Here is a 27,159-nt window from a genome sequence, read left to right as displayed (position 1 = left end):
CTGAGTCAATAGATATGAGATATGGGAAGAACTTTGGCTTAGCATGCCTATGCATAGTTTCAATAAATCAAAGTGATTAGCTTTCTCCCCCCACACTTTTTTTTTTTAAGTAGGAAATACACATAGATTCATAGAATTACAGAGTTTGAAGTGATCTCAAGGATCATCTAGTCCAATCCCACTGCAGTGCAGGAAGTCAGATGCCATTGCACCAAGCAAATGTTTTCCCATGTTTCCCAGTGCATTTTACCATCTTTCCTTATTGCAAAATGGCTGGGGTGGTGTATGTGTGTTTTTTGTAAGGTTGGAGCTCCAAATCTTTCATTGTGCAATCTGAATTTGTTGGTATGTGATTGAATCCCTCTGAAAAATAGCAACAGGTTGGAAGCAACCTTAGTTTAATGGAGCATATTCCAAGGTAAGTGGGTATAGAACTGCAGCCTAATCCATTCACTTTGAGTATAATTTAGTTGCATGCTGAAAAGCTAATCCCCTTTATCATTTCATTCTATGTCTCTTTCCTAGGCAAAGAGAGATTTTCCTGTAATGGCTTAGACATGCTAATATGATGGTAAATAATTTGATCTTTGGGCACCAGTTCAATAAAGCAGTTAAAGCTGTGTAAATCAAAATCAATAGGGCTGAAATACCTGCCCGTGATTAAGAAAGTGATTAAGTAAAAGGTAAAGGTAAAGGGATCCCTGACCGTTAAGTCCAGTCGTGGCCGACTGTGGGGTTGCGGCGCTCATCTCGCTTTACTGGCCGAGGGAGCTGGTGTTTGTCTGCTGACACCTTCCAGGTCATGTGGCCAGCATGACTAAGCCACTTCTGGAGAAGCCAGAGCAGCACACGGAAATGCCGTTTACCTTCCTGCCAGAGTGGTACCTGTTTATCTACTTGCATTTGGACGTGCTTTTGAACTGCTAGGTTGGCAGGAGCAGGGACCAAGCAATAGGAGATTACCCCGTCACGGGGATTCAAACCACCAACCTTCCAATCGGCAAGCCCCGGCTCAGTGGTTTAGACCACAGTGCCACCAGCGTCCCACAATAAGTACCTTCCCCAATAGAAAAAGACTGCTGATTAAGGGTCTTGATAACATGCCAGTCTATTAACCTTGCTGCTGTTTGTTAAGAGAAAGTGGCAGAGGGTAGGGGTTGTGTTTTTTTGTCTTTTCATTTGCAGTATAATTGATTTTTATTTATTTATTTGCTGTCGAGAAGCTGCCTCCTGTGTCTGACTTGGCTCAGGTTCTGATGTGAAGATCTGTATCCTGACCACATAGGAGAAAAGAACCAAAGTCAAAGAGAATGTTATCCTAACCAGAGGTTGTTAAATTCCAAGAGATTCCCAAGAAACCATAACAGCTGGCTGATGCCACTTTGAGCATCTTTGCATGCTTGTGACCAGAGCAGGGACAGGGAACCTATGTTTTCCCCCCAGGTGTTATTGGACTACAGTTCCCATCATTCCTCACCATTTGCCATACTGGCTAGTGCTGATAGGAGTTGGAAGTACAACAACATCTGGAGAGCCTCCCTAAAATAGAGGGACAGAGAAAGCAAGTAGTCTGTGTTTCCTGTTATTGCTGCATGCAAAGCTACTCACTATCTTTTAGGATGCTTAGGTTTAATAGGGGCAGTTTCAATAGACATAAAGAAATCAGCACAATAGCCTCTTTCCCACTCAGGATCACCAGCAACTGGTGTTCAAGGCATACTGGAGGTAGTATGTAGCCATCACATTGCTAGTGGCCATGAAAGTCCTTCTTCGCCCCTCGACACGCAATAGCTATGGAATCTGCAGCTATAGTGGTGAGTGATGATGCAGCTACACCTGGCTGAAAGGGGTATTAGGTAAATTCATGGAGGAAAGGACCATTCATGGCTATTTGCCATTGCAGTCACCATACATCCAAAGCACATTTCTTGCCTCCAAAGAACCCATGGGCACTGTAGTTTTATCCCCACCCCACCCCCACAAACGCACAGTTTGCTGAATCATTAGCAAATGACCATTCCCAGGATTTTTTGGGGGAAGTTGGTCATGTACTTTAAAAGTGTGTTTTGCCAAGGAATACTAGATGGGGTGGGGCTTGGGTAAGAATAACAGGGGAAGTGGGAAATTCATGGCCTGTTTCCCCCAGGCATCTGGTTGCAAACAAGATCCTGGGTGGACTCTGGTGGGTCTGAGCCAACAGCAGGACCCTCCTGTGGCGGAATAGGCCAGTGTGCCTTGCTGTTAACCAGAAGGTTGGTGGTCCAAGGCCACTCAGGGATGGCTTTGGGCTACATATATATTGTCTACCAACTTAAAAAACAAAACCTCTCACTTTAGAGCAGTTCCTTGAGAATTTGCTGGAGAACCTATAGGTCAAAAGCTTTACTGCATTTTCATTTGCTGCATGCAAAGATACAATAGAATTACTGTTTTATAAACTGTTCTTTCCATTACAATATTGTATTTCATATTAGACTAAAGCAGTAATCAGGAGATTCCATCATCCAAAGCAAGGTAAACATTAATAAAGAGAAGGTCAGTTCCCATGTCCTAAAGAAGCAGAAATAAGGGAAACATCATGGATTTGTGCTTCCATTTCCATGCTTGATTGAACCTGGACTGTGGGGTTTAAGCTTCACACAGGCATTCATAATTTAAGTTATTTATTTACAATGTTATATAGAGTTCCCAGGCCTGGGTAGAGATTCTCTTAAGATGGGACACAGAGAAAGGCTAGATTCTAGGGAGCAGGCAGGTCAGCATGAAAGATGACAGCCTTTTAGATGGTAGGAGAAGAAGTGTTTGTTACTCATGCATCTTCTGTCACTCCTTCAGACTATCTGAAGTAGCCAAGAAAAGCAAATGACAAAGACAATGGGTTATACCCAATGTTGTCATTCCACTCTTGCAAGAGACTTCGGCTTCTCCAATGACACTTCTCCCTCCTCTCCTCTCCTGGCTGTGGGCAGGATTCCTACACTGCAGGGGGTTGGATTGGATGACCCTTGGGGTTCCTTCCAACTCTACAATTCTATGATTCTGTGCAATTCTTCGGATGCTCACGCACAGCCTTGAGGTGATGCTCACCATCCTCATCCCTTCTCCGTTCGAAACACCGCTCGCCTCCACTCAGGCCAATAGGAGGCGGCCGCTGGAGATGCAGGCGGCCGTGATTGGCTGCCGCTGTTGCCCGGGCGACGAAGGAGGAGGAGGAGGGGGCGGGTCCCCTCGGCGTTGCTTTCGGTCCTCCTCCTGCTTCTCGTCCGCTGGCAGCAACCAGGGCGCCCTGGGAGGCGGCATCCTTTCCGGAGGCGGAGCGGCGAGACGGAGGGAGGCAGGGGCTTGGCTCTCGGCTGCGCGACCCCCGCTCACTCCAGAGAGCCCCCAGCGCTGCAGGGAGATGGGCTGCGGCAACTCCACCGCCACCAGCGCCGGCAGCAGAGGTGAGGGGCAAAGCGAGAGGCTGGTGGGGCTGGAGGTGGGGGCTTGGCAGCAGCGCCAGGGAGGATGCCCCGAAGGGTCTTGCAGGGAAGGGGGCTGGAGGGCAGCAAGGGAAAGAGGGCTGAGTTGTTACAAGAGGAAGGTGTCTGGGAAAGGACAGAGCAGCGAGGAGGCAGAGGAGAAGGCACGGTCTGTTCTAGAAGAAAAGGAAGATTCCCTTTGTGTGACTGTGTGTCCGGCAGGCGTCGAGGAGAGGCAGCCGCACACTTCTAGAAGTGGCGAGAAACTTCATGCCACGCTCAAGCAGCGCTGCTCTCAGGCAAGGGATGCAATGCTTGATAGGGGCGTGCAGGCACTATTCACTCCTGCCTGCCTCTACCGCCCCTACTATTACAACTATTACTACTTATTATTATTATTAATTGACGGAAATGAACAAAAAATGTGTGAGGTTCCTCCCACCCACTCCCTCACTGGAAACAGCTGAAGCTGGGAAGGAAAAGGGGGACATACACCAAGTACGCAGCTGGAATGCCATTCCTGAAGCTGCTTTGCAAAAGCAGGCAAAGAAAAGATGTCCTGCAAAGCGACGTAGCCTGATTTTTTGGTGTGTGGGATCATACATCTCTTGGCCGACAAGTGCAGGGCTGGACTGCTGCGTGTCTATTTACTAGGCGTGTGAATAATGTTAGGAGTGCAAAGAGGCTGGCTGGAAAGAGTTATGGTCGCTCTCTGCAGCTGACCTTTCAGCATGACTTATCCTTTATTTCAAGCTCTTTTTTGTACTTGGCGGCTGATATTCCCTTCCTGAAAGGATTTGTCCTCTCCCCCCCTCCCCCCAATAATACAAAAGGCCTTTTCTTTTCATCCACTTAAAATGCACATAACTCAGGGCGGGAACAATTGACTTTGCATACATGCATTTGTTTTGGCACCACATCCTTGCCTCTCTGATGACGATGCTTCGGGTTTTCTATCTGTGAATGGTTCTGCTTTAAATCCGTCGATGTTAAATCATGGGAAAGTTTTTTTCTGCGTCAACATTTGACAAAAATGTGACCAGCATTCGCCCCTTAGACGTTTTTGCAGCCCAGTGTCACTTGGAGTGGTTTCCAAGAGTTGTCATCCCGTTGCAGCTTGCTGGATTACCAGTGACAAGCTTCTTTTATGTTTCATGGCTGTAGAGCATTTTGCATCTATGCAGCCCTATAATCAGTCCAGGAAGCACCACATGAATGCAGAAAGTTATGCTGTTCTACGGACCCTAAGATTAGCGTATTGTTTCTTAGCCTTTGGAGACAGATGCTCATACCGCTTCTTCTCTGCATATAATTTTCATTAAGTTTTCTGTTTTACAATTTAAGATACTCATTTTACATCCCTAATATATCAATGACTTCCCTTCTTCTCTTTCTGTGGTTCATTTTACATATCATAAATCCCTGCATATTTTACAAAAACTATACCATTCAGTATTCCATTACTGCATCCATCAAAACTTGTTTACACTGTTGAATTTATCTTAACCCTGCCAATGTTTTCAGCTGTACACAATTATTTCCCATATATTCAATGTTTTCCAATCATCTTTAAATGTATGTTCTTCTTGTTTTCTTAGCTCATACCGCTTCTTAGTGGTCCCGAAAAACAATGCATCCAGGTGCAATTACATCATTACTACTTTCATTACATTATTATGTTTATTTCCATTGCTTTGCAAATGCTTGCAGCTGTCCAATGTTATGGATGTTTGCTAGCATCGAAGTTCCACTGAGGTCTGTGGAACTAGCTCCTATCCTAAATGCACTTTCAGTGTTGTAACACTAAGGCTGCAATCCTGCACACATTTCCTAGGAGTCTGCCACATTGAACTCAATGGAGCTCAACTTTTGTGTAGACACATTTAGGACTGTGCTCCTGGGGAAGTTGTGTTGTGCCTTTGATAGTCTCTAGCCCTTAGCTTCTTGGATATACGATGTTTTCCGGTGGATAGCAATGCACATCCTAAGCACGAGTTCCCAGTAACTTCTGTCACTGTAAGATAGTCCTGGAACATAAACATTAAAAGAAAGCTGTTCTTATAAGAAGGGTTTTGCTTTGCATTCCTCAACAGTTTGAGGTGCATCCAGGAAATGTAATGTTGCAGGGTTATGAGTGAACTTATTTGAAGTTACTGCTCCCAGCACACAGACTGGTAGAAGGCCACTGGTCTAGGTCAGCTTTTCCCAACTTGATGTCCTCCAGATGTTTTGGGCTCCACCTTCCATTGCCCCAGCCAGCATTGGCCATGGAGCTGACATGTGCATACACTCAGACGTAGGCCCCAGTGGTGCTGACTCCCATGCATAGAATCGTAGCCTTGGAAATAGGAAGGCTCTATTCCTATTCATGGGACGCGGGTGGCGCTGTGGGTTAAACCACAGAGCCTAGGACCTGCCGATCGAAAGGTCAGCGGTTCGAATCCCCGCGGCGGGGTGAGCTCCGGTCATTCGGTCCCAGCTCCTGCCTACCTAGCAGTTCAAAAGCACCCCTGGGTGCAAGTAGATAAATAGGGACCGCTTTCTAGCGGGAAGGTAAACGGCGTTTCCGTGTGCGGCGCTGGTGCTGGCTTGCCAGGTGCAGCTTCGTCACGCTGGCCACGTGACCCGGAAGTATCTTCGGACAGCGCCAGCTCCCGGCCTCTTGAGCGGGATGAGCGCGCAACCCTAAAGTCGGTCACAACTGGCCTTGATGGGCAAGGGTACCTTTACCTTTACCTTTATTCCTATTTATACAGTAGGGTTTACTTTCAATTATGCATAGGCTTGCACTGAATGACTATATTCTCATGAGCAAAGGTGGAGATTCCTGGGTACTCCTGCAGGAAAGCATTTTTAGAATTACGCTTCTTTAGTGTTCATGCCTGCCATATATACTCAACTTCCTTTATCCAAAATAAAATGATTTTGTCTATTGAAGATATGTGAGAAGAAATTCTGAGAGTTCCCTCTTACTTAGACTGCATATCGCTTGTTGCTGTCTAAGCAAATATTTTTCCATATCCTCAGTGGAAAAAGTATTAAAAATCGGTTTGTTTTTCAAAAGGTATTTGCACCAGATGCCTAAGATTCACGCTACAGTAAGCTACCACTTTCACCTGAACACTGAACTATTCTGGGCTCATTTTGTGATATCAGGTAGCTCGGGCTTTGTGGTAAATAAAAACTAAAACTGAAATTAAAACTAACTGGTGCTGGGGGTGGGCGCGTTGTAATTCTATATTTCTCTACTTGTCATCCCTTCAAGATTGCTTGTTCAGAGTAAATCCACAACAATTTCATGGCAGCGCTTTTCATTTCAAATCCTTTCTTGAGAAGAGGCATGGAGTTGTGCCTCTTGAAGGATCAAATGGTGCAAGTCTTATCTCCAGCCAAGAGTCTTGTGGCATCTTTATGACTTAACAAATTTGCTATGGCTGTATGATTCAGGGCCTGATCTGATACTTTGTAGCAGCCCCAATCTGACCCCAGGTAATCCAGAGCTGATCCAACCTGGATCCAGGTAGACCGAGAGCAATCCAGGGCAGCTTCAACCTGCTGTGGCTGCAGACCTGAATCATCCCAAGTTGGTTTGGGATTTGGCCAGAGCTAGTGCACAACCCTAGGACTTGCTATGGCATAGTGACTCAAAGTCTACATCCTGAGATGTATGAAGTGCAATGGGCATGGTGGGACTGGGGAAGTGTGCCATTTGAGAGGCATTTTGCAAAAGTCATATGACCTTCCCCTTCCAACAGGACAACTATGGGAAGGAGTAAAGTGGTGGTGAGCCCCATTGGCATGATCTTTTGCATATTTTCATCTTCAAGTGATATACTTCAGCTTTGTAAAGAGGGTTGTCCAGAGCTGGAGGGAAGTAAAGGGGGAGGGAAAGAAGGAAGCTCAATTTCACTTTCAGACAAAATCCTGTCCTAATGCAAGCCCAAATACTTCTGAGGCTAGCTGAGCCAAACACCTCCATGTCCCAATCGAGATCTTAGATGACTCAAACTCTGGTTCTGGGTCAATTGATCCTATGAAGGACAGGCCGGAGTGTAAGCACCTGAGTTTTGATAAGTGTCTCCCCTACAATGACCTGGATGGTACATTGTTGATGGAACAATGTGACTCAGATCATCATCTACTTGGCTGAGTTGGCATTATGATCCTCATTTGGAGAGAGGGCAAGAAGGACCATTATAACATGGACTCTGACCCCATTAGAAGAGTGACTGAAGCAGACGGAAGTACTTTTTGCAAATATAAACTTGCAGTTCATTGATGTTAAATATATATATATATATATATATATATATATATATATATATATATATAATTACTTAGGTAAATTAAACATTGGCTGTTAAATGAGCCACAGTTCCAGGGAACATAAAGCATTATTAACCTTAGGAAAATGCTCACGAAGCTTGTAGGTTTGCATTTGCAAACATGTTATACAATTTGCACTAATTAGCTAACAGTTAGCAGCAAGATTGAAAATTCTCATCTGGCCCAAACACAAGAGGGTGGTGATTTTTGCTACAGTGATTTGTTTATTAAATCTCAGCTGGTTTATGTATATATCAGACAAAGTAAACCACTGTTAAATTAGTGGTGCAATGGAGAACATATTGAAATTCTCATGTAATTTGCTAGCCCCCCCCGCCTTTCTCTCCCACAATCATATTTAACCAGCTAGTGGCCTGAAGAACAAGGACGCGGGTGGCACTGTGGTCTAAACCCCTGAGCCTAGGGCTTGCTGATCAGAAGGTCAGCGATTCAAATCCCCACGACAGGGTGAGCTCCCGTTGCTCGGTCCCTGCTCCTGCCAACCTAGCAGTTCGAAAGTATGTCAAAGTGCAAGTAGATAAATATGTACCGCTCCGGCGGGAAGGTAAACAGCGTTTCCGTGCGCTGCTCTGGTTCGCCAGAAGTGGTTTAGTCATGCTGGCCACATGACCCAGAAGCTGTACGCCGGCTCCTTCGGCCAGTAAAGTGAGATGAGCACCGCAACCCCAGAGTCGGCCACGACTGGACCTAACAGTCAGGGGTACCTTTACTAGTGGCCTGAAAGCCAGATCTGACCCCTGAAGCAAATTAGCCTTATCCCCTGGCAGGCTTACAAAAAATTAATTAAGGTATGTTAAAAGTTTGCCCAAGTTTCCTAAAGAAACATTTCTTTTCAAGCTGTAAAAAAATAGAGATTTCCCACACTTTCCTATTTCACTTCTGCTTAGATCCTTCATGTGTAATGTCCCACCCTCTGCCTGAATGCTTGTGGTCCATATCACCGAAAGTCGTATTTCTAGAGATGGAGTCATTCTTTGATGACTGCCCAGTTCTTTGATGAAAGTCAGTTCATTTAACTTATAGAATAAGTTGACTCCCTGGGAAAAAGAAGTTGGCTACCCCTGCTTAAAAATCAGCTTATGCATTTTATTTTAAATGTGATGAATGGTGCAAATTCTCCAGAAGGTGATCATTCTGATTGCTTAAACTGGAATATTATAGGAAGCTGCATAGGACAAAGGCTTAAGAGATGGCTGTGTATGATAAGTTTGACCAGACTCATCTGTGGCTGTCACTTGTAATTTTTCAGCTGCTTTAGATATGCTGCCCACATACAGAGCACCATGTGCCCATATACAAGGTGAATGGTTGAGATCATGCTGGAGAGTTTCAAATTCCTTGTCATTCCCCTCCTTTCTAGATAGAAGGAGAAAGACAAAGAGGAGGGCTGAAATCCCCGTTCCTAGGGACCTGACGAGATGAAGCTGTTCCTCTTCCAGCTCCTGCTTTCTTCTGCAGGATTTGGTAGGAAAGCAGAGATGTTTGCATCTGACTCTGCTTTGGAACTTTCTGCTTTTGGTACTGTAAACAAACAGTGGTGCAACTCAGTGTAATTCTCTGGCAATGGATGGAACATGTTGGAGGCGACACAGTGTGTGGTATTAAACTGAGTTTTACACAGAGTGGACCTCTTGACAGTAATGGTTGTAACAGAATCATGCTCGTTAATTTCAATGTCTCTACTCTGGGCAAAACTTCGTTAAACCCACCCACCGATTCCTTCTTCAGGGTGGCCATCTCTGCATTGCCCACCCCACACAGGTTTGCATAAAATTGCATATGGTAATTTAAATGTATTGTTTGGGAATTGTTAGTAAGGTTGCAGGTTCAATCCTAGACAGCTGCATATTCCTGCACTGTAGAAGGTTGGACTAGATGATCCTCAGGAGCCCTTCCAATTCTATGATAGGGGCCTCTTAACAACTCTCAGCACCCTTAACAAAAAACAGCTTCCAGAATTATTTGGGGGAAGCCATGGCTGCTCTTAAAGTGGCATCATAGTGCTTTAAATGTATGGTGTGAATGTGACCTTAGAAGAGGGATTAAAATAAAGGGCTTTCCTACTCATGACCACATCAATCCTTTTTAAAACAAGCTTCTTAATGATTGCCACTTTTTTCCCCCTTTTTCTTTGCTGGCTCATGTATCTTCCTAGAATGCAGCTTGAGCTCTAAACATTAGCAAGTGATAATGGTTATCTTCATAGAGGTATAAAGCTCCACCTGCTGATTTTTGCAGATAAAGTGCTGTTAAAGGCAGATGATTAGCTCTTTCTGTGAGTGCTCGGCTGCCTGATGTCATCATGAATTTTGCTTAGGAAAGAACCCTCTGCAATTTAAAGCATCTGCTTAGTAAGTGTAATAATAGCTCCTGCAGGTACTCTAGGTAAAATTGTGCTGCAAAGTGTTATCGATTTTCATGGATCAAGGGATAAACTATTATGCTTCCATCCCCACTAAAGCTCTGAGCAATATCCCAACTTTTAGCCTTGGTCTTCTGCTAGAAAAAGCAAACTGAACCTTGAAGATTAGAAGGACACACAGACCGGGGAGGGAATTGGGTGTTTACACTCTGAGCTGAAGGTTACATGCTGGCACAATAAGAGACTCTTTTAGTTCCAAGAAAAATTGCATTATGTATTTATTTATTCCTGAAAACCTAAGCAGAGGAAGTTATCTATTTATTTATTCCTGAAAACCTAAGCAGAGGAAGTTATCTATCGAATAAAGTATGCCAATACAATTGCATTACCCTGTTATGCTTACCTCGCCTTGTAAATAAACAAGAACTACTATAACGAATAAACTAATTGAAACAAAACCAAATTCCACCAACAGGCCCTTTGGTTTCAAGTGTCATAATAAGTGCTTTTTTCATTTAAAAAATGTTTAGGGGTGTTCTCATTTTTACTCAAGAAAATCACCATTTTATAGTTCAAATCGGGGAAAATAATTACAGTAAATGGACAAAAGTACAAAGATTCACAAAATGTTTAGGGGTATGCGTACCCCTGCGTTCCCCCAGAAAAAAAAGCACAGGTCATAAGAATGTCCCATTATTTATTTATTTTATTTATTACATTGTTTACATTTGTATATCACATTGACCTTCCAAGGATCTCAAGAGGGGTGTACATGGTTTCCGCCATCCCCATTTCATCAACACAACAACCTTGTGACACTGGGTCAGGCTAAGAGATGGTCTGCAGGTATGTGGAGCAAAGAAATAACAATTCACATGGAAAATCATAACACACACCCCAAAAAAACCATATTAAATAGAAATTTAAAATTCTAAATTATGCAAGTTGACTACATCTGCATATACTTACTGGAGACTTCATTCGGCTTGCAGCATTTAAAGAGAAGGGATTGAAGGCAAGAAATGAGAAGAGTAAAACTCATGGGTGGTGCAAGGACCAGGAGGAGGTTGGCAGTTGTTGTCATTACAAAATATGAGGCGCATCGGGCTTATTTTGAGCTGAGTTGTGCTGCAGAACCTGTTTTTAATGACAGGCTTTAGTTCTGGAACATAGGGGCATATGCAGAGCTCATCGCTACTGAATAACTCTTCCCAGATCCCACATACAGTAGTGTAGTGGCAAATTCGGAAGTGCTGGGTCGCAAGAGTCACACACAACAAGGGGCAAACGGCTGGCTGGCGAGCCTTGGATGTAGATAGCTTGGGAGTAAGTCTCCAGCTTGATGCTTCAAGCAGAGCATGTAAGAGCAAGAATTGCAACCTTTCCCCAGAACAGCCTGTCTCCTGCCTTTCTGCATGAGTCATTGAGAGATGCCTCCTAAGAAGGCAGGAGATTCTGCTGTACCAGGAGCGATGGGATGGAGTGGACCACAGGAGGCAGAGTCGAAGAAGACAGGGGCAGAACGGTGAATCATGATGCAGAGAAGCAGCTAGCAGCTACTCCAGTTGGTACAAACTTCCCCAGCCTGGTGGCCTCCAGATGTTCTGGACTACAACTCCCATCAGCCTCAGCCAGCATGGCACGGGTAACAGTGAAGCAGCTATTTAGGTTGCAGTCAAGCAAGGCAGTGGAAGTTGCAGAGCTCACATTTTTCATGGGAACCATTTTTGAGGTGGTGTTGGGCTTGGGCGGGGTAGCCAATGCTATGTCTTTTAGATGTTTCAGGACTTCAGCTGCCATCAGCCCCAGGAAGCATGGGCAATGATCAGGGATAATGGGAACTGCACTCCAGTAATAACTAGAGAGTGCCATGTTGTCTACCCTGGTCTTGTAGGACTCCCTATCCCAGCTGATCAGCAGGTCTCTATTCTCACTCCTCTTTTATCTCTATGAGTGTTTTTTCACCTGGCTAGAATATCATTTGTTGGCTGGAGGATAGACAGGGCTTTGTGTGCAGTAAGTTGCCTACTGCACTATGGTAGAATTTACATTTGTTGCTCTGTCCACATTGGCCTCTGTTTTCACCCATTACTGACATGCGGCCCCTAGAAAGTTGCCCAAAGGGGGATGTGGCCCTCAGGCTAAAAATGTACTAGAATGTTGGTGTTGGCACACAAGGTCCCATAGCTCAGCAAACAAAGTTCGATTTAAATTGCAGATGCCGTTTGCTTTCTCCTGGCTGGAGGTGAGGCAGTTATTCGTTGAAAAACTTGGCCTATCTCCTGGCAAACCACCGGACACAGAAATCCCTACTGAAAAGGATTCATTAGGAGTGAGGAGGGAAGGCGCTTCTCAACTTTTGAACTCAGTTTTAATTTGGAAATGATTCGGACAACATGGGATGTGCCTGTTTCTTGCTCAGGAGTGTGCCAATCAATCAAGAAATTGCTAGAAATTGTTCTTAGAGCTGATAGTTTCCTGCGAGCTGATGAAACCTACAGCTGACTCATATACTCCAAACTAAGATATAATCTGGTGTCGGAAGCATGGAAAATCATTCACTGTTTTCCTGTGCAATTAGTCACTTCGATTTAAGCTGACCAAGCTTTATCTGAACCACCCAGAGTCTCTGTCTGCATGTTTGTTAGAATGGCTGTGTGTCCTATTTCTCCATAGGACAGGCCTCTCTTTAAAGGGCTGTCTGGTTCAGAACTGATTCAGAGATAAACGGCTATATTGAGGGAGTGCAGAGACCTTGGGTTTGCCCATCAATGCAACTCACCTGGAGAGTAGACTGAACAGGCAGGGACACAGGTCACTTGGCTTTCCTTGCTGTTTTGACATGTATTGCAGTTCTCTGTAAGTTATAGTAATTATTTCTAACTCTGCATCAATACATATAAATTAGCATGTGGAAATCTTAGGCAAATCTGTGAAGTTTTTGTCCTGTTTTGGTAATGTGCTACCTGTGTGGTGTGTGCCTTTCATGGAGGGGGTGGTGATGGTGATGTAAGATGGGCAGTCCAAAGGCCCTAGACTACAAGAAAATGGTGACCGACCCCTTATATTGCCTCCTCCTCTTCTTATTTCCCCCCTGTCCACTTCTTCTGTACAATGAAGTCGTTGTTTCTAGCATCTGATGCCAGTCAGGATGAGGAAACTCACCGAGGGGGGCAAATTTGTCTTCCTTTGCTTTCCAGGACCAGCCCTAACATTTGGAAGGGTGATAGAGCTGCTTCAGGTGGGGGGTTCAGTGTGGGTGGAAAGTGGCAGCTAGATGTTGGCACACAAAGCTGTGCGTGCCCTGCAGCACGCCCCTCCTATCCCTCAGCTAACCTATTGCCCTCTGGTGTAGCAGGAAATGCTGCCCCATTGACAATGCTGGAGTAAATTTGACCTGCTAGTTCAGTCAGCTTCTGTGCATGGAATGCAAGGGGGTCCTATTGTATCTTTTTGTCATCTAAGTAACCCAAGCCCAGGTCACAAATTCAAACCTAAGTTCTTGCAAGATGAACTCAGTGCTGGTTATCTGGGGTTTTCTACTGTTTGGATTTGACCTGCTCTTGCTATCTTCTCCTTATTTATTTAATATTTTTTTTCTGTTTACCTCTGATATATTTTAAATCTGATGCCGCTTGGCTGTTGAATTCATTTCAACTCAAAGTAGGAACACTTTAATGAGCAGTGTGGGACAAATCTCAGGTTAATTCCACTTTAGAGTGGAATTTTTTTGGTCTCTTTAGAATAGCTACCAACAATCCACGGGCAGCTTACACTGCACAAGGCTGATTCATTTCAATGGAGCTAATGCAGGACTTGTCATAGTCCAGGTCAGACTCTTTGTCTATCTAATCTGTTTTTTTAAAAAAACAACAAAACGCAACTCAAACAATTTAGTATCATCAGCAAACTTGGTTGTTCACTCCTAGCTCTACATAGTTTACAAACAAGTTAAAAAGCACAGTTCCCGATATAGATCCCCAAATGACCCTGTACTCATTTCTCAGAGCCAGCGTGGTGTAGTGGTTAAGAGCGGTGGACTCGTAATCTGGGGAACCGGGTTCGATTCCCTGCTCCTCCACATGCAGCTGCTGGGTGACCTTGGGCCAGTCACACTTCTCTGAAGTCTCTCAGCCTCACTCACCTCACAGAGTGTTTGTTGTGGGGGAGGAAGGGAAAGGAGAATGTTAGCCGCTTTGAGACTCCTGAAGGGGAGTGAAAGGCGGGATATCAAATCCAAACTCTTCTTCCTCTTCTTCTACTCCACTTTCTACATCTCCCCATCTGGAGAACTGTCCATTTGCCCTTACTGCCTGCTTCCAGCTACTTAACCAATGTCCTAATCCATAAGATGACCTCTGCTCTTATTCCATGTCTCCTAAGCTTACGCAGGAGTCTTTGCCGAGGTGCCTTGTCAATAGTTTTTTGAAACTTCCAAGTATACTGTGGTAATCGGATCACCTCTCTCTATTGTTGTTTATACTCTCAAAGAACTCAGACATGCTGTCTCTGCTTCAGCAAGGCTTGCACTTCTTAGGATGCTTCTTTTTAAGAATATTTTCCACCAGTTTTCCCAGAAGAGATGTGAAGCTAGCTGGCCTGTAATTTTCATTATCCACCCTGGATTTCTTTTTATAAATTGGTGACTACTTTCCAGTCTTCAGGGAATCCCCATGCATAGAATATATCCACTTCCCTCAACTTTGTGCGCTCCAGATATTTTGAACTGCAACTCCCATCATCCCTCACCATTGGCCATTTTGACTGGGGCTGATGGGAGTTGTAGTCTAAAATTATCTGGAGGGCACCAGGCTGGAACACATACATAGGGCTGCCTCTGAAGAAGGTTCATAAATTTCAGCTGGTGCAGAATTTGGTGACCGGGTTACTCACTGGGGCAAGAAGGTTTGAGCATATTACACCGATCCTGGTCTGACTGCACTGGCTGCCAGTTAGTTTCTGGGCCCAGTTCAAAGTGCTGGTTTTGACCTATACAGTGGTACCTCGGGTTAAGTACTTAATTCGTTCTAGAGGTCCGTTCTTAACCTGAAACTGTTCTTAACCTGAAGCACCACTTTAGCTAATGGGGCCTCCTGCTGCCGCCGCGTCGCCGGAGCACGATTTCTGTTCTTATCCTGAAGCAAAGTTCTTAACCTGGGTTATTTCTGGGTTAGTGGAGTCTGTAACCTGAAGCGTATGTAACCTGAAGCATATGTACCTTCAGGTAGCACTGTAAAGCCTTAAATGGCTCAGGACCACAATACCTCAAGGACTGCCTCTTCCCATATAAACTGACCCAGACTCTGCATTCATCATCTGAGGCCCTTCTTCATGTGCCTCCCCCACGAGAGGTCTGGACGGTGGGAACACGAGAATGGGCCTTTTCTGCAGTGGCTCCCCATTTGTGTGGAATGCGCTCCACAGGGAGGCTTGCCTGGAACCTTCATTATATACCTTTAGGTGCCAAACAAAGACATTTCTCTTCAAACAGGCCTTTGGATGATTGATATCTGATGCCCTTTTAAATGTGTTGTGAGATGGGGAAAGTTATTGGTTTTGGTTTTTTTCTTATTTTTATTATGTATTTTGCATTTTTTATACTGTAATTTTATGTTGTGAACCACCCAGAGATCTACAGATGAAGGGTGATAAACAAATTAAATGATAGATAGATGATAGATAGATTGCTTCTAAAAGATTCAAGTTCATGTTAAGCCTTAAATTTAAGTTACAGATAGGTAGCCGTGTTGGTCTGCCATAGTCAAAACAAACAAACAAAAAAAATTCCTTCCAGTAGCACCTTCGTGTGCATGCACACTTCAGATACAACTGTGTATCTGAAGAAGTGTGCATGCACACGAAAGCTCATACCAAGAACTAACTTAGTTGGTCTTTAAGGTGCTACTGGAAGGAATTTTTTTTTTGTTTTGACTTAAATTTAAGGTTTAACATTTTTTTTAAAGTGTCCAATGTCTAGCAGCACCGTTCTACCCACGTCTACTCAGAAGTAAGCCCTACTGAAGTCAGTGGAGCTTACTGTCAAGTGAACAGGGTTAGGACTGCAGCAGAAGCTGTCTGTGGGCTGCTTCCCTCCAGGCTTCATTGAATGACATTTCAGCAGCAATAAAACAGCCTTTCATAACAGGGGAGGAAGAAGGAGGTCATCCTTAATTGATTCCTGCCTTCTGTTCATTTAGTGGCTGAGTGAGTCATGAACAGGGAGCTGCTGATATGATGGGGAATAAAGTGTGGTGTTTGTTGTTGCCTTCCATTCTGCTTTTTGGGATTCTTCGTATATTTTTTTATATGCCTGCCTTTCGGAGGGTGTATTAATAACAGATGTTTTCTAACTAATTGGAAATAAAAAAAGTTACAATATTTAAAATGGTTCCAAGTTCAATCCTGGGAGGGGATCAATGTCACTATGATAATCAACCTGATCTTTAAATGCAGTGGCTAAGAAAGATACGTCTTAGTGGAATAAGCTTGGAGATTCACATTTGGGTTAGGGCCTGCTATTGCTGGCACCAGTTTAACAGCCCTGCTGTCACCCAGCTCTTTAGCACGCCTGACACCAATATCTTAGAAATAATGGAAGTGGAAATTTAAGGGGTGCATCTCTGTTCATTAGTGGTCTCTTCATGATTTATGTGGATTTCCCCCCCCCCCATTTGGTTGTGTACTTTTTGATGTTTTGTTTATGATTTATGACTAGTCTTGTTACGTTTGTAGTTATGTAATTTCTTATGTGTTGTAAGCCGCTTTGCACATGGTTTAACCTTTGGAAAAGTGGCATACAAATAAATGACGGATTGAACAAGTGATACCAAATTTCTACACCCAACCTTCATTTTGCTCTTTCCATTCTAGATACTGCAGGAACAGCAATAGATGTGTAAGTATATATCTTTTGCATTGTCTATAAAATATTTTGAATTATCAAATGATTGCCAGAGCCAGTAACCATCTCATGATAGCTTCTAACCAGGGTTGGCAGGTTTTAAGTAAAGCTTCCGTTGTAACCTTCTTACTTGGGAGCAGGCTCCATTGAATTCAAGAAATCTTGAAGTCTCTGGGCAGATGGGGATATGATAGCTGGTGAAAAAGTTGTCCATGCTTGAAGGTCCACAGGACCCCTCCCCACACAGGCTCACCATGATGCACTCCGTAAGGCGGACATGACTGGCCCCCTTCCTGCACTGACCAAACAAAGAGAGGGTAGTAGGTTGCAACTGTGGCATGCATCAGTTGTGGAGTTGGGGTTAGCCTCAGTGTGTGTCCCCACCACAATTATTTCAGCATGTGGAAGGTGTGTTGAATGAACCTGCCTTCTGTTTTTTCTGCACCTGAAGAAAAACCCAGCTTGCCTTATTTTATTAACGCTAGCATTAAATCACCGAAGCAAATTTGTTAGTATCTGTTTGAAAGGCTTTTCTGTCTTGCTGGGCATGAGTAGCGTGCTTGCAAAAGAAATCACATTGCATTGGGCTGTGGTTTTGCTTTCGCCTGCCTGCTGCCTGGACCTCAGTATTCCTAGCTGTTGATTCAGGATTATTTGTTTGTTTGCTGCATTTATGTCCCATTTTTTTCTGCAAAGAGCTTAAGGTGGCATGTATTTTTCACGCCTCCCTTGTTTCATCCCCACAACGACTTTGCGAGGTAGGTTAGGCTGAGAGTGAGTGGCAGGTCCAAGGTCACTCAGCGAGTTTCATAGCTGAGGGGGGAGGGAATTTGAACCCTCCCAGTTTGACACCCTACACCGCACTGGCTGCATCATTTTCATCACCTCATATCACCGCAGACGCAACCACTTCGGAACCTGGAAATTATTCTCCGTGTGGGTGGCCAAGTGAGAAAGCAGAAGGGATCCTTGCGCCTTTCATAGTTGTCCACATAAGGGAATTTCAGTGGCTTGCATGTCCAGAAACACCTGTTGAAATCTCATTTTCTACACCACCGTGAAATGTTCAGGTGCCAAGTGCATAAACAACTCTTGCTGAAATTCCCTCTCTGCCTGCTGTGCTTTCTCTTGGGGCTCCTTAATTAATAGAGCAGATGTTAAGTGGATGATGAAAGCAGTGGGGTGGTTAAGGAGGAGCAGCTGGACTGCAATAAAACCACAAGTCCCGGGTAGCTAATTATAGCAGTAATGAGTGTCCTAGATCCATCATTCTAGGAGCTTTTTCTAAGAGTCAGTCACCAGGCAGGAAGGAACGATGAAGTATGTAGTTGTATAAATTATTAGTTTGCCACCTTTTTGTAGACGGGAGCTTTCCATAGCTGCACAACAGTAGGTGAAGCCTTTGCTGATGTGGAAATGCAGTGAAGGGAAGATGGCCTGCACCTGTTGAATTCTACCTGTTGTGTTAAAGGTACAGAGCCTCTTTTCTTTTTTCTTTTGAAGAAACAAAGCATCAACACCATTTTTTAAAATGCATTAAAGAAATTGTGTCAATAATAGCTTTCCAAGCCCACCAACTTACTTACAAATATGCTTACCTTTAAGCATCATGGTAGCTGACAACCTTATAGATTTGGATGAGGTCATTCAGATTTGCAACTTTGGGGGTTTGAATGTATTGAGTTGTATCCTATGTTGGCCTTACTTAGAATAGACCTATTGAAATCAATGGACATGATTAACTTTCATCTATTGCATATGTAAGTACTTTAATATAAGACTTAATTTTAAAGTGTTTTAATAGATGATTGATTGATTGATTTAGTACCCCACTCATCTCATTCTGTTGCCTCAACCACTTGGGATGGCTTCCAGCATGAAAACACAATAAAACGTTAAACATTATAAACCTCCCTACACAGGAGTGCATTTAGATGTCTTCTGAAGGTTGCATAGTTATTTATCTCCTTGACATCTGATGGGAGGGCGTTCCACAGAGCTGGTGCCACTACTGAGAAGGCCCTTTGCCTGGTTCTCTCTAACCTCACCTCTTGCAGTGAGGGAACCGCCAGGAGGTCCTTGGAGTTGAACTTGCAGTGTCTGGGCTGAACCATATGGGTAGAGATACTCCTTCATGTTTACAGGGCCATGGCTGTTTAGGGTTTCAAAGGTCAGCATCAACACTTTGAATTGTGCTTGGAAATGTACTGGGAGCCAATGTAGGTCTTTCAGGACTGGTGTTATATGGTCTCAACAGAAGCTAGAGATCTTGTGGGTGGTACTGCTGTCTCCCACATAGTTCTTTGCCACTGCATGATTTTCAGAAGCAACATAAATACTAGAGCATAAGCAAATATATAAAAATGACCTATGCAGGTGGCAAACTTTACTATTGTGTGGTACAAAAACATTCCTTGTACAGCATACAGTATGCATAGCTCTCTTTCTGTGCTGTGCTGTGCATACTAGATTATTAATGCTTGATGTTTAGCTGTTTGTTTATATTATGTTGGAAGACACCCAGAGCGGAGCAAACCTGTCAGATGGATGGGGTATAAATAAATTATTATTATTATTATTAAACTTCCAAAAATGTTTGACAACCAAGGCGCAGCTTCCGATTGGCTGCAGAAGCTTTCTGTACTCAATCGGAATCCGCATCAGACGTTCGGCTTCCAAAGAACATTTGCAAACTGGAACACTCACTTCTGGGTTTGCGGCGTTTGGAAGCCATAACGTTTGAGTTGCAAGGTGTTCAGGATCCAAGGTACAACTGTATTTGAAACTAAAAACAAGAAGCTTTAACACTGCCATTAAATTGTTTCTATTTCTGAAAGGCTCTGGACTAAGAATTTTTGGACTGAATCAAAGAAAGGCACATTTGTGGAATGCACCAAGGGATATTTAATGACCTCATAAAGTAGATGGGACCTCAAAGCTTGCCAGAGACAATAGAGCCTGAAATATTAGAGGGAAAACAGAAAAGCCGAAAAGCCCTGATTGTTAACTTCTTCCTTCTCTGTGGAGACTAGCAGGGTGGAAGGCAGAGATGCCAACAGGTAGTGGAGCCAGAGCAGATGGCTGGTTAAACTAGAGCCAGCATGTCCAGTGGTTAGGGGTGATGGGTATTTTAGTTTAGCAACATTTTGAGAGCCAGAAGTCCCCTCCTCCTGCCCTAAAAATTTCAAATTCCAGAAATAGCCTGTGACCAGAAATGGCAGTAATAAACTTTTGAGGAGGGGTGTCTTTCCCCAGATAGAGATAGCAATGTGAGTGGCAGTTCTGCTTTCAGAAATGTTGCAAACGGATATTGCATGTAAGCGAATGGAACTTTGAAAGTTAATAGCGGCAAACTTGTTTTTTGTAATTTTAATTTGCTTTAAGCTTCTTAAAATATTGTGTTTAATATTACTGTGTTTTAATTGTTGTAACACACCCTCATACCTTAGGGAGAAGGGCAGGTAATAAATTGTAGTAGTAGTAGTAATTATTAATGTGTATGGTGATGACAATAACAATAGCTTTATTATTTGTACCCCACCTGTCTGACTGGGTTGCCCCAGCCACTCTGGGCAGCTTCCAACAAATATAAAAGCATAATAAAATGTCAAACATTAAAAACTTCCCCATACAATGCTGCCTTCAGATGTCTTCTAAAAGTTGTATAGTTATTTATCTCTTTGACATCTGATGTGAGGGTGCTCCAATAGCTGCACATCATAGCAACCAGAGTTGTGATTTTGTTAAAGTAGTCTTTACAGTCGAGAGCTTTCAACTTTGCGTTTAGGAATTCATGAGAATGCTTTGCCTCCTGCTGGGAACAAATAGATCAGCCCTGCCAGATGTTTTGGACGGCAGCTCCCATTACCCCTAGCCCACACAAGCTATCAGTATTCGCTAAGGTATTTCTTGAGTGTTTAGACATTCACAAAATCTGACTGGGATTGTTGACGGACGCACGTGAATACCGACCTTCCCCAAAGTTTGGAGATTGGCTGTAATATATAAACCGCCACAGTAATAATTCCTACATTAGTTATCTTTGGAGAGGAGAACCTATGCAGAAATGTTCCCCAAGGACTCATGTTCACAATCCTCCCCTTTTTGTCCTTCATTCAGTGCTTCTCTGCAGGCCTTGAGGCCCCTGGCAAAGTTATGGTGGGGTTCATGTGTCCTGTTTCATCATGGACAGTCCTCTATTTGAAGGGCTGCCTGAGAAAGGAAGGCAGGGGCACTGAAGTTACCCATCAAAAGTATAACCTCCACTGTAGTGAAAAGTACTATTTCTGGGTTAGCAGAGTGTGTAACCTGAACCGTATGTAACCTGAAGCGTATGTAACCTGAGGTACCATTGTATAGTCATCATTTCTGGGGTAAGAGCCTGGGCAGTGTGTGGAGGTTCTGGGATGCCCAGACGACAAGACCCCCTTCTCAGTCTCACTGATGTGGTCCAAAGGAAAACAGAGCAGTACGTTTGACGTCCTCTTAGCTGCAGGACTTTCTGGAAGGAGATTACAGTTCCTCTTTTTTGGCGAGGCATATGCGACATCCCCCTCATAAAGTGCCCTCAGGTGAGCTCCTTCCTCTGTTGGTAAGCCCCCTTGGCTTGCTCGGCTGCAGCTGCACTCTGAGCAACACTCCCAAGGACAACCAGATGTTTGAGACCCTCACTATGTTTCAACGTCCACAACAGTCCAGAGTCCTACTGCATCAGGGGCCTTGATGGAAATGCCTGGAGCCTGGAGCTGCTTGGGGCAGCTATGACATTCTTCTATTTCTGTCAGCAGATGGCTCAATGAAGTAGGGGAATGAGTCATTGGCAAATACAGTCAAACCTTGGTTGTCGAACGTAATCCGTTCCGGAAGACCGTTTGACTTCCGAAACGTTCGACAACAGAGGCGCAACTTCTGATTGGTTGGAAGAACTTCTTGCACACAAGCAAAAATACCTGCGTCAGACATTCAGGTTTCGAGAAATGTTCAAAAACCGGAGCATTTACTTCCGGGTTTTCGGCATTTGGGAGCTGAAACGTACAATAATGGAGGTGTTCAGGAACCGAGGTTTGACTGTAGAAGTTTAGCTATCGACAGAAAGGGTTGTGTAGGGAATCTAAAACCGAGTTTCGACAATCTATTTTGTCATTTATGTCATTGCAGAACAGAAGAGTCAGTGTCAGAAGATGACAAGAGGAGGTATGTTGCCGTGGGTTGGGGTGAAGTTGTACGATCCAAAATGGATTTCCATTTCATGAGGAAAGAACACAGGGAAAGGAATGGTTATTAGGTTATTATCCCAAACCAACCACTGTATTTTGGTTTAGTTGCATGAGCAGAGATTCCTAGGGAGTTTAGCTATACACTCCCCCAAAATATATTGTCGTCATCTCAACCTCTGCTTTACCCCCTGATGCTGGGAAACAGTCATTGCACAAAAGCAAATTAAGGACCTTTCTTAGAGTAAACAATGATGCATAGAAGGCCTGTGAGAGGCCGCATTCTTTAAACAAAATGTTTGATGGAAAACGGCTGTAGGTTATTCAAAGAGACTCTTAAGAGGGGAGGCTACAGGGTTAGAGCCCTTCCCCCAATTAGCTGAGCCTCCCTCCGCATGTTGATCAGGCAAACAAGATGGCTGTGCTAGTGAACCGTCAATTGGTAATAGTCCGTTTTCTATGACCAGCTGCACAATCTGGCTTGCTATGCCTTGAGAGCTGAAGTCTGTTGTGGATGGAGAAACTGAGCTACTTTCTTGAGAGAGGGAGAGTTGAGGCTGAGAAGAAAGAGGCTGAGCCTTAAATAGTGAGCTGCTTCTGCCATTCTGTATAACATTCAAGAACTGTGTCTTATCTGTATTGTTGGGATCCATTTTGATTTATTATTATTATTATTATTATTAATAATAATAATAATAATAATAATATTTTTATTTATACCCCGCCCATCTGGCTGGGTTTCCCCAGCCACTCTGGGCAGTTTCCAACCGAATATTAAAAACAATACAGTGTCACACATTAAAAACTTCCCTAAACAAGGCTACCTTCAGTTGTCTTTTAAAAGTAAAATAGTTGTTTAATTTTTAATTTAATTTAATTTTTAATGCAATACTGGATCACCTTGAGCAAGGGGTTGATCCCAAACAGGCAAAACGGAGACTGGAGCAAGCAGATTGCTTAGAATCATAGAATCGTAGAAACTGGAAGGGACCCCAGATATGAGCTAGTCCAACCCTCAGCTAAAGAATCCTTGACTGATGGCCACCCAACCTCTGCTTAAAAACCTTCAGTGAAGGAGAATCCACCACTTTCTGAGGGAGTCTCTTCCACTTTCAAACAGCTCTTACCACCAGAAAGTTCCTCCTAATGTTTAGTTGGAATCTTCTTGTAACTTGAAGTCACTGGTTTGGGTCCTATCCTCCAGAGCAGCAGAAAACAAGCTTGCTCCATCTTCCATGTGGCAGCCCTTCAGATACTTGAAGACTCCTATCATATCTCGTCCGAAAAGCTGCATGATCTAGCATATTGAATTTTACCTCTGCAATGGACACGCAAGGTCACCTAAAGCAAGCTACTCCCTTCCACTCTCTGTCTCCCCCCCTTACATGATGGATGGTAATAATGCTAACTTAGGTTATTGGGGATGTTGTACCGATTGCAACCAGCTAACATGTGTGAAATGCTTTCAACACTTGAAAAGTCCTATACAAATGTTCAAGTATTTAATTTTGCTACTATTGGTATTAGATATACTCTCAGTTTAAGTTATGGTTTTCATGTCGGTGTTTTTCCCTTCCATTAAGGAACTATGGAGGTGTTTATGTCGGCCTCCCAGCTGATGCGGCTACCAAGATTTCCACCCAGTCAAAGACGGCGTCTCAAGGTACTTCTTAAAAAGGTGTGTGCTTTTAGTGTTTCCAGTGTGCTAGCATCTCTAATTTATCATAGCGCTAAGATCGTTGTTTTGGTGTTTGAAACTGTTAAACACTTAGAAGCCATTTGGTATATAAGCAACAAACAAACAAACAAACAAACAAATAAGGCAGCTATGTTCACTGCTTAGATTGTATTAGATCAGTTTGGTGAAGGCTGTATTAGATGATCACTTCTGTTCAATGACTACCAAGCACTGTAGCATCTGAGAGGGTCCTTCCCAAAGCCTAGTTAGCGCTCTCCCAGCTTTAGGAAGGAGGGCTCTAGGACCCTGCCAGAGCCTCACACCTCCTTCCCAAAGCCAGTGCCTACTTAGCCAGCTTTGAGAAAGCAGTGTGAGGGCTGGGGGAGGGCATCAAATTTTGGCCTCACTCCCCCCACCCCACATGACAAGGGTTCCACGTCAAAGTACTCTCTGAAAAGTTGGGCCGTGCTAATATAGTTTAATACCATTTGAGATGCTGGGGTGAGGAACCTCTTTCAGCCTGAGGGCTGCATTCCAACATGGGCAACCTTGGGGGGGGCACAGTGGGTGGGGCCAGAGGCAAGAGTGAGCAGAGCAACAGATGTGTCTTTTATCTTTGTGCAGTAGTCCACATTTGTCTATGCAAAATTCAGAGATTTCTAAACACACACACACACACACACACACACATCCATTCTCCATCAAAGTCAGCAGGAGCCATTAATCACAGTTCAAGGACATATTCCAGCCAGGCAAAAACACTTGTGGACTAGCATAGAGTAGGGCTGGTGAGGTGTGTAGCCAGAGGAAAGTCCTGAGGGCTGGACAGAGATGCTTGAAGGGCCTGGGCCTGAGGTTTCCCATCTCTGCTCTTGAATGCCTATGACCTCACTGTAATTGCTCCATGTACAGTATATGCATGCTTCCTGCATCACAACTGAGTATTCAATCTACTTCCTTTAATTTATATCTGGTTTAAGTTTTACATATGGGTGACTGTGACAAATGGGGGTTGCCAAATTTCCCCCTAGCAGAGTTTGCCGGCTGGAAAAGCATGATGTAAATAAAACAAATAAACGACTAAATGGGTTAGGGCTGTACAGTGGTACCTCGGTTTTTGAATGTCCTGGAAGCTGAACGTTTCGGTTTTTGAACGCCGAACACCCAGAAGTAAATTCTTCCGTTTTCGAATGCGCCTCAGAAGTCGAATGGCTTCCGCTGCATGGACATGTTATTTCCCCCCATTTTCTGTAGACCGCCTTTGCGCCTCAGTTTTCAAAAATTTCGGAAGTCGAGCGGTCTTCTGGATTGGATTACGTTCGAAAACCAGGGTACCATTCTAACTGTATCAAATGTGAATCTTCAGGGCCCTGCTACTTCAATCACAACTGGCCCACTTGCAATAGAAAGTTCTTTCACCCACTGGATTATGGTCCTTATTACTCATGCGACATTTCCCTCCCAATCAGTTATCTGCGTAGACCATTCTTCGCAATGGAATCCAAAGCTGCCTTTCGGCTGAAGATTTGCATAGCCAGAAGCATGAAGCCACCAAGAGCTTCTTGGCAGTGAAAGTTACAACGGCAGATCAAGAAGCTGGATGCTCAAAATGGAACTGAAGCATAGGACTGTGATTTATGGATCTTTTTGATGTCCTACGTTCAGCGTTAACTAACAGATATATGATGGGTATTTCTGCACAAAAAGCTGACGCTGTTGATCGCCAGCACTTTGGCCGTACTACAGAGTCTACAGATGACAATAGGTCTGTTTTTTCATTTGGCTACTTTTGATAGCTTTTATATAACAAGACCATTACTGCTGTTCACACAAGTGTTCCTAGGCTAAGGTTAGTGCAAATGAACTATTGATTTACTCCAGAGTAATATATTTGAGTAATATATGCAGGCTACTGCTGTGGGAAATAGGAGTTAGGTACCAATAGGCATTGTCAGCTATTTCTAATTACAACCAACTTTTATACTGTTAACCTGCCACTGATGTTGACATGTCACTTTTTAGAAGTGTAGGAATTGTTCAGGAAAATTTATTTTGCCAGAAATATATTCAACGAGTTGCCAGTCTACCTACTAACGAACTGTCATTTATTTCAGTGAGATGCTAACTTGCCTGCCTGCCTTTCTTTATTTTGTTTTAGTGGCTGAAAATAACCTCTACTTTTACCAAACAATCATGTGTTGTGTCTATCATTTTGCATACAGATAATAATGATATATGTATTTTTTTTAAAAAAAATGAACAGAAGGCAATGGCAAGAAGGAGCTTGCAAGTGCTGCAGCAAGGCAAATGCTACTCATTTCTTGCAATGAATTTCCATGTAAGCCCCATTGAACTAAATGGCACCTGTTCAGCCACAGTCCTTGATGGACCGTATTCAGTGCAAAGCTTTATAGAGATGATCAAACCTCGAGTTCTGCCCACCTCTTAAATCTGGAGGTGTTCTGATCAGCATCAGAGTTGGTATCTTAATCTTGTTAATGGCAACATTCCATTATGTGAAACTTCATCCCAACATTTCATAATAATAATAATAATAATAATAATAATTTATTATTTATACCCCACCCATCTGGCTGGGCCTCCCCAGCCACTCTGGGCGGCTTCCATAAAAATCAAAAATACAGTAAAATATCACACGTTAAAAACTTCCCTGAACAGGGCTGCCTTAAGATGTCTTCTGAATGTCAGGTAGTTGTTTATCGCTTTGACATCTGCTGGAAGGGCGTTCCACAGGGCGGGCGCCACTACCGAGAAGGCCCTCTGCCTGGTTCCCTGTAGCTTTGCTTCTCGCAATGAGGGAACCGCCAGAAGGTTCCAACCTCTGCCTTTCCAACCTCATTCCAACCTCTGCCTTTTATATACCATCCCGTTATATGTTTCCAAACGCAGTTAACTTCATACTGGTGATCTTTCAGTGTAGCACCACTCAGTGTTTCTGCATGGCTGAATATGATGTATTAAATTATTGAAGCATTTTTGCATAACTCTTGTGCTGTCCTTTCTGTTTTGAAGATGGCACCTGCCCCACCAGCTCACTCCCATCGTGCTCATGAGGATTCTGAAATGATCTGATGAACTGCAATGCTGCCGTTAATGAATCATGAACACGTACACAGGGCAGGAGCCTAAAGAGATTTAGCTGTAGGGCCACTGTATGAAGCTAATAGGTGTTGCAC

At 43.7% G+C, this 27,159-nt stretch overlaps 1 protein-coding gene across 2 annotated transcripts; it reads left to right on the top strand.

Moving 5' to 3' along the window:
• The first annotated feature begins 3,232 nt into the window (after positions 1-3,232).
• On the top strand, positions 3,233-26,497 carry LOC309379349 (overexpressed in colon carcinoma 1 protein). Of its 2 annotated transcripts, none has more exons than XR_014172426.1 (5): positions 3,233-3,443; positions 17,041-17,065; positions 18,434-18,542; positions 22,229-22,264; positions 23,868-23,962. XR_014172426.1 is itself a non-coding variant. In XM_081928495.1 (5 exons), exons 1-5 carry the CDS (start codon positions 3,401-3,403, stop codon positions 25,482-25,484), a joined length of 237 nt encoding a protein of 78 aa, XP_081784621.1. In that variant the 5' UTR covers positions 3,233-3,400; the 3' UTR covers positions 25,485-26,497. The 2 variants fall into 2 exon arrangements, 1 of the variants encoding a protein (XP_081784621.1); XM_081928495.1 differs by lacking the exon at positions 18,434-18,542 and adding an exon at positions 25,432-26,497 and having other exon boundaries at positions 23,868-23,947.
• Positions 26,498-27,159: the final 662 nt, after the last annotated feature.

Source organism: Podarcis melisellensis (genome assembly GCF_964234715.1).
Source record: "Podarcis melisellensis genome assembly, chromosome: 10".
Taxonomy (NCBI): domain Eukaryota; kingdom Metazoa; phylum Chordata; class Lepidosauria; order Squamata; family Lacertidae; genus Podarcis; species Podarcis melisellensis.
The sequence above is the reverse complement of the archived record's forward strand: the minus strand, read 5'-3'. Positions and strand labels throughout refer to the sequence as shown.

Coding starts and splice junctions, on each gene's coding strand:
- LOC309379349 (XM_081928495.1), top strand. CDS start 3,401: ATGGGCTGCGGCAACTCCACCGCCACCAGCGCCGGCAGCAGAG. Junction 17,066..22,228: donor GCAGGAACAGCAATAGATGT/GTAAGTATATAT, acceptor ATGTCATTGCAG/AACAGAAGAGTCAGTGTCAG. Junction 23,948..25,431: donor GTCAAAGACGGCGTCTCAAG/GTACTTCTTAAA, acceptor CCTCCCAATCAG/TTATCTGCGTAGACCATTCT.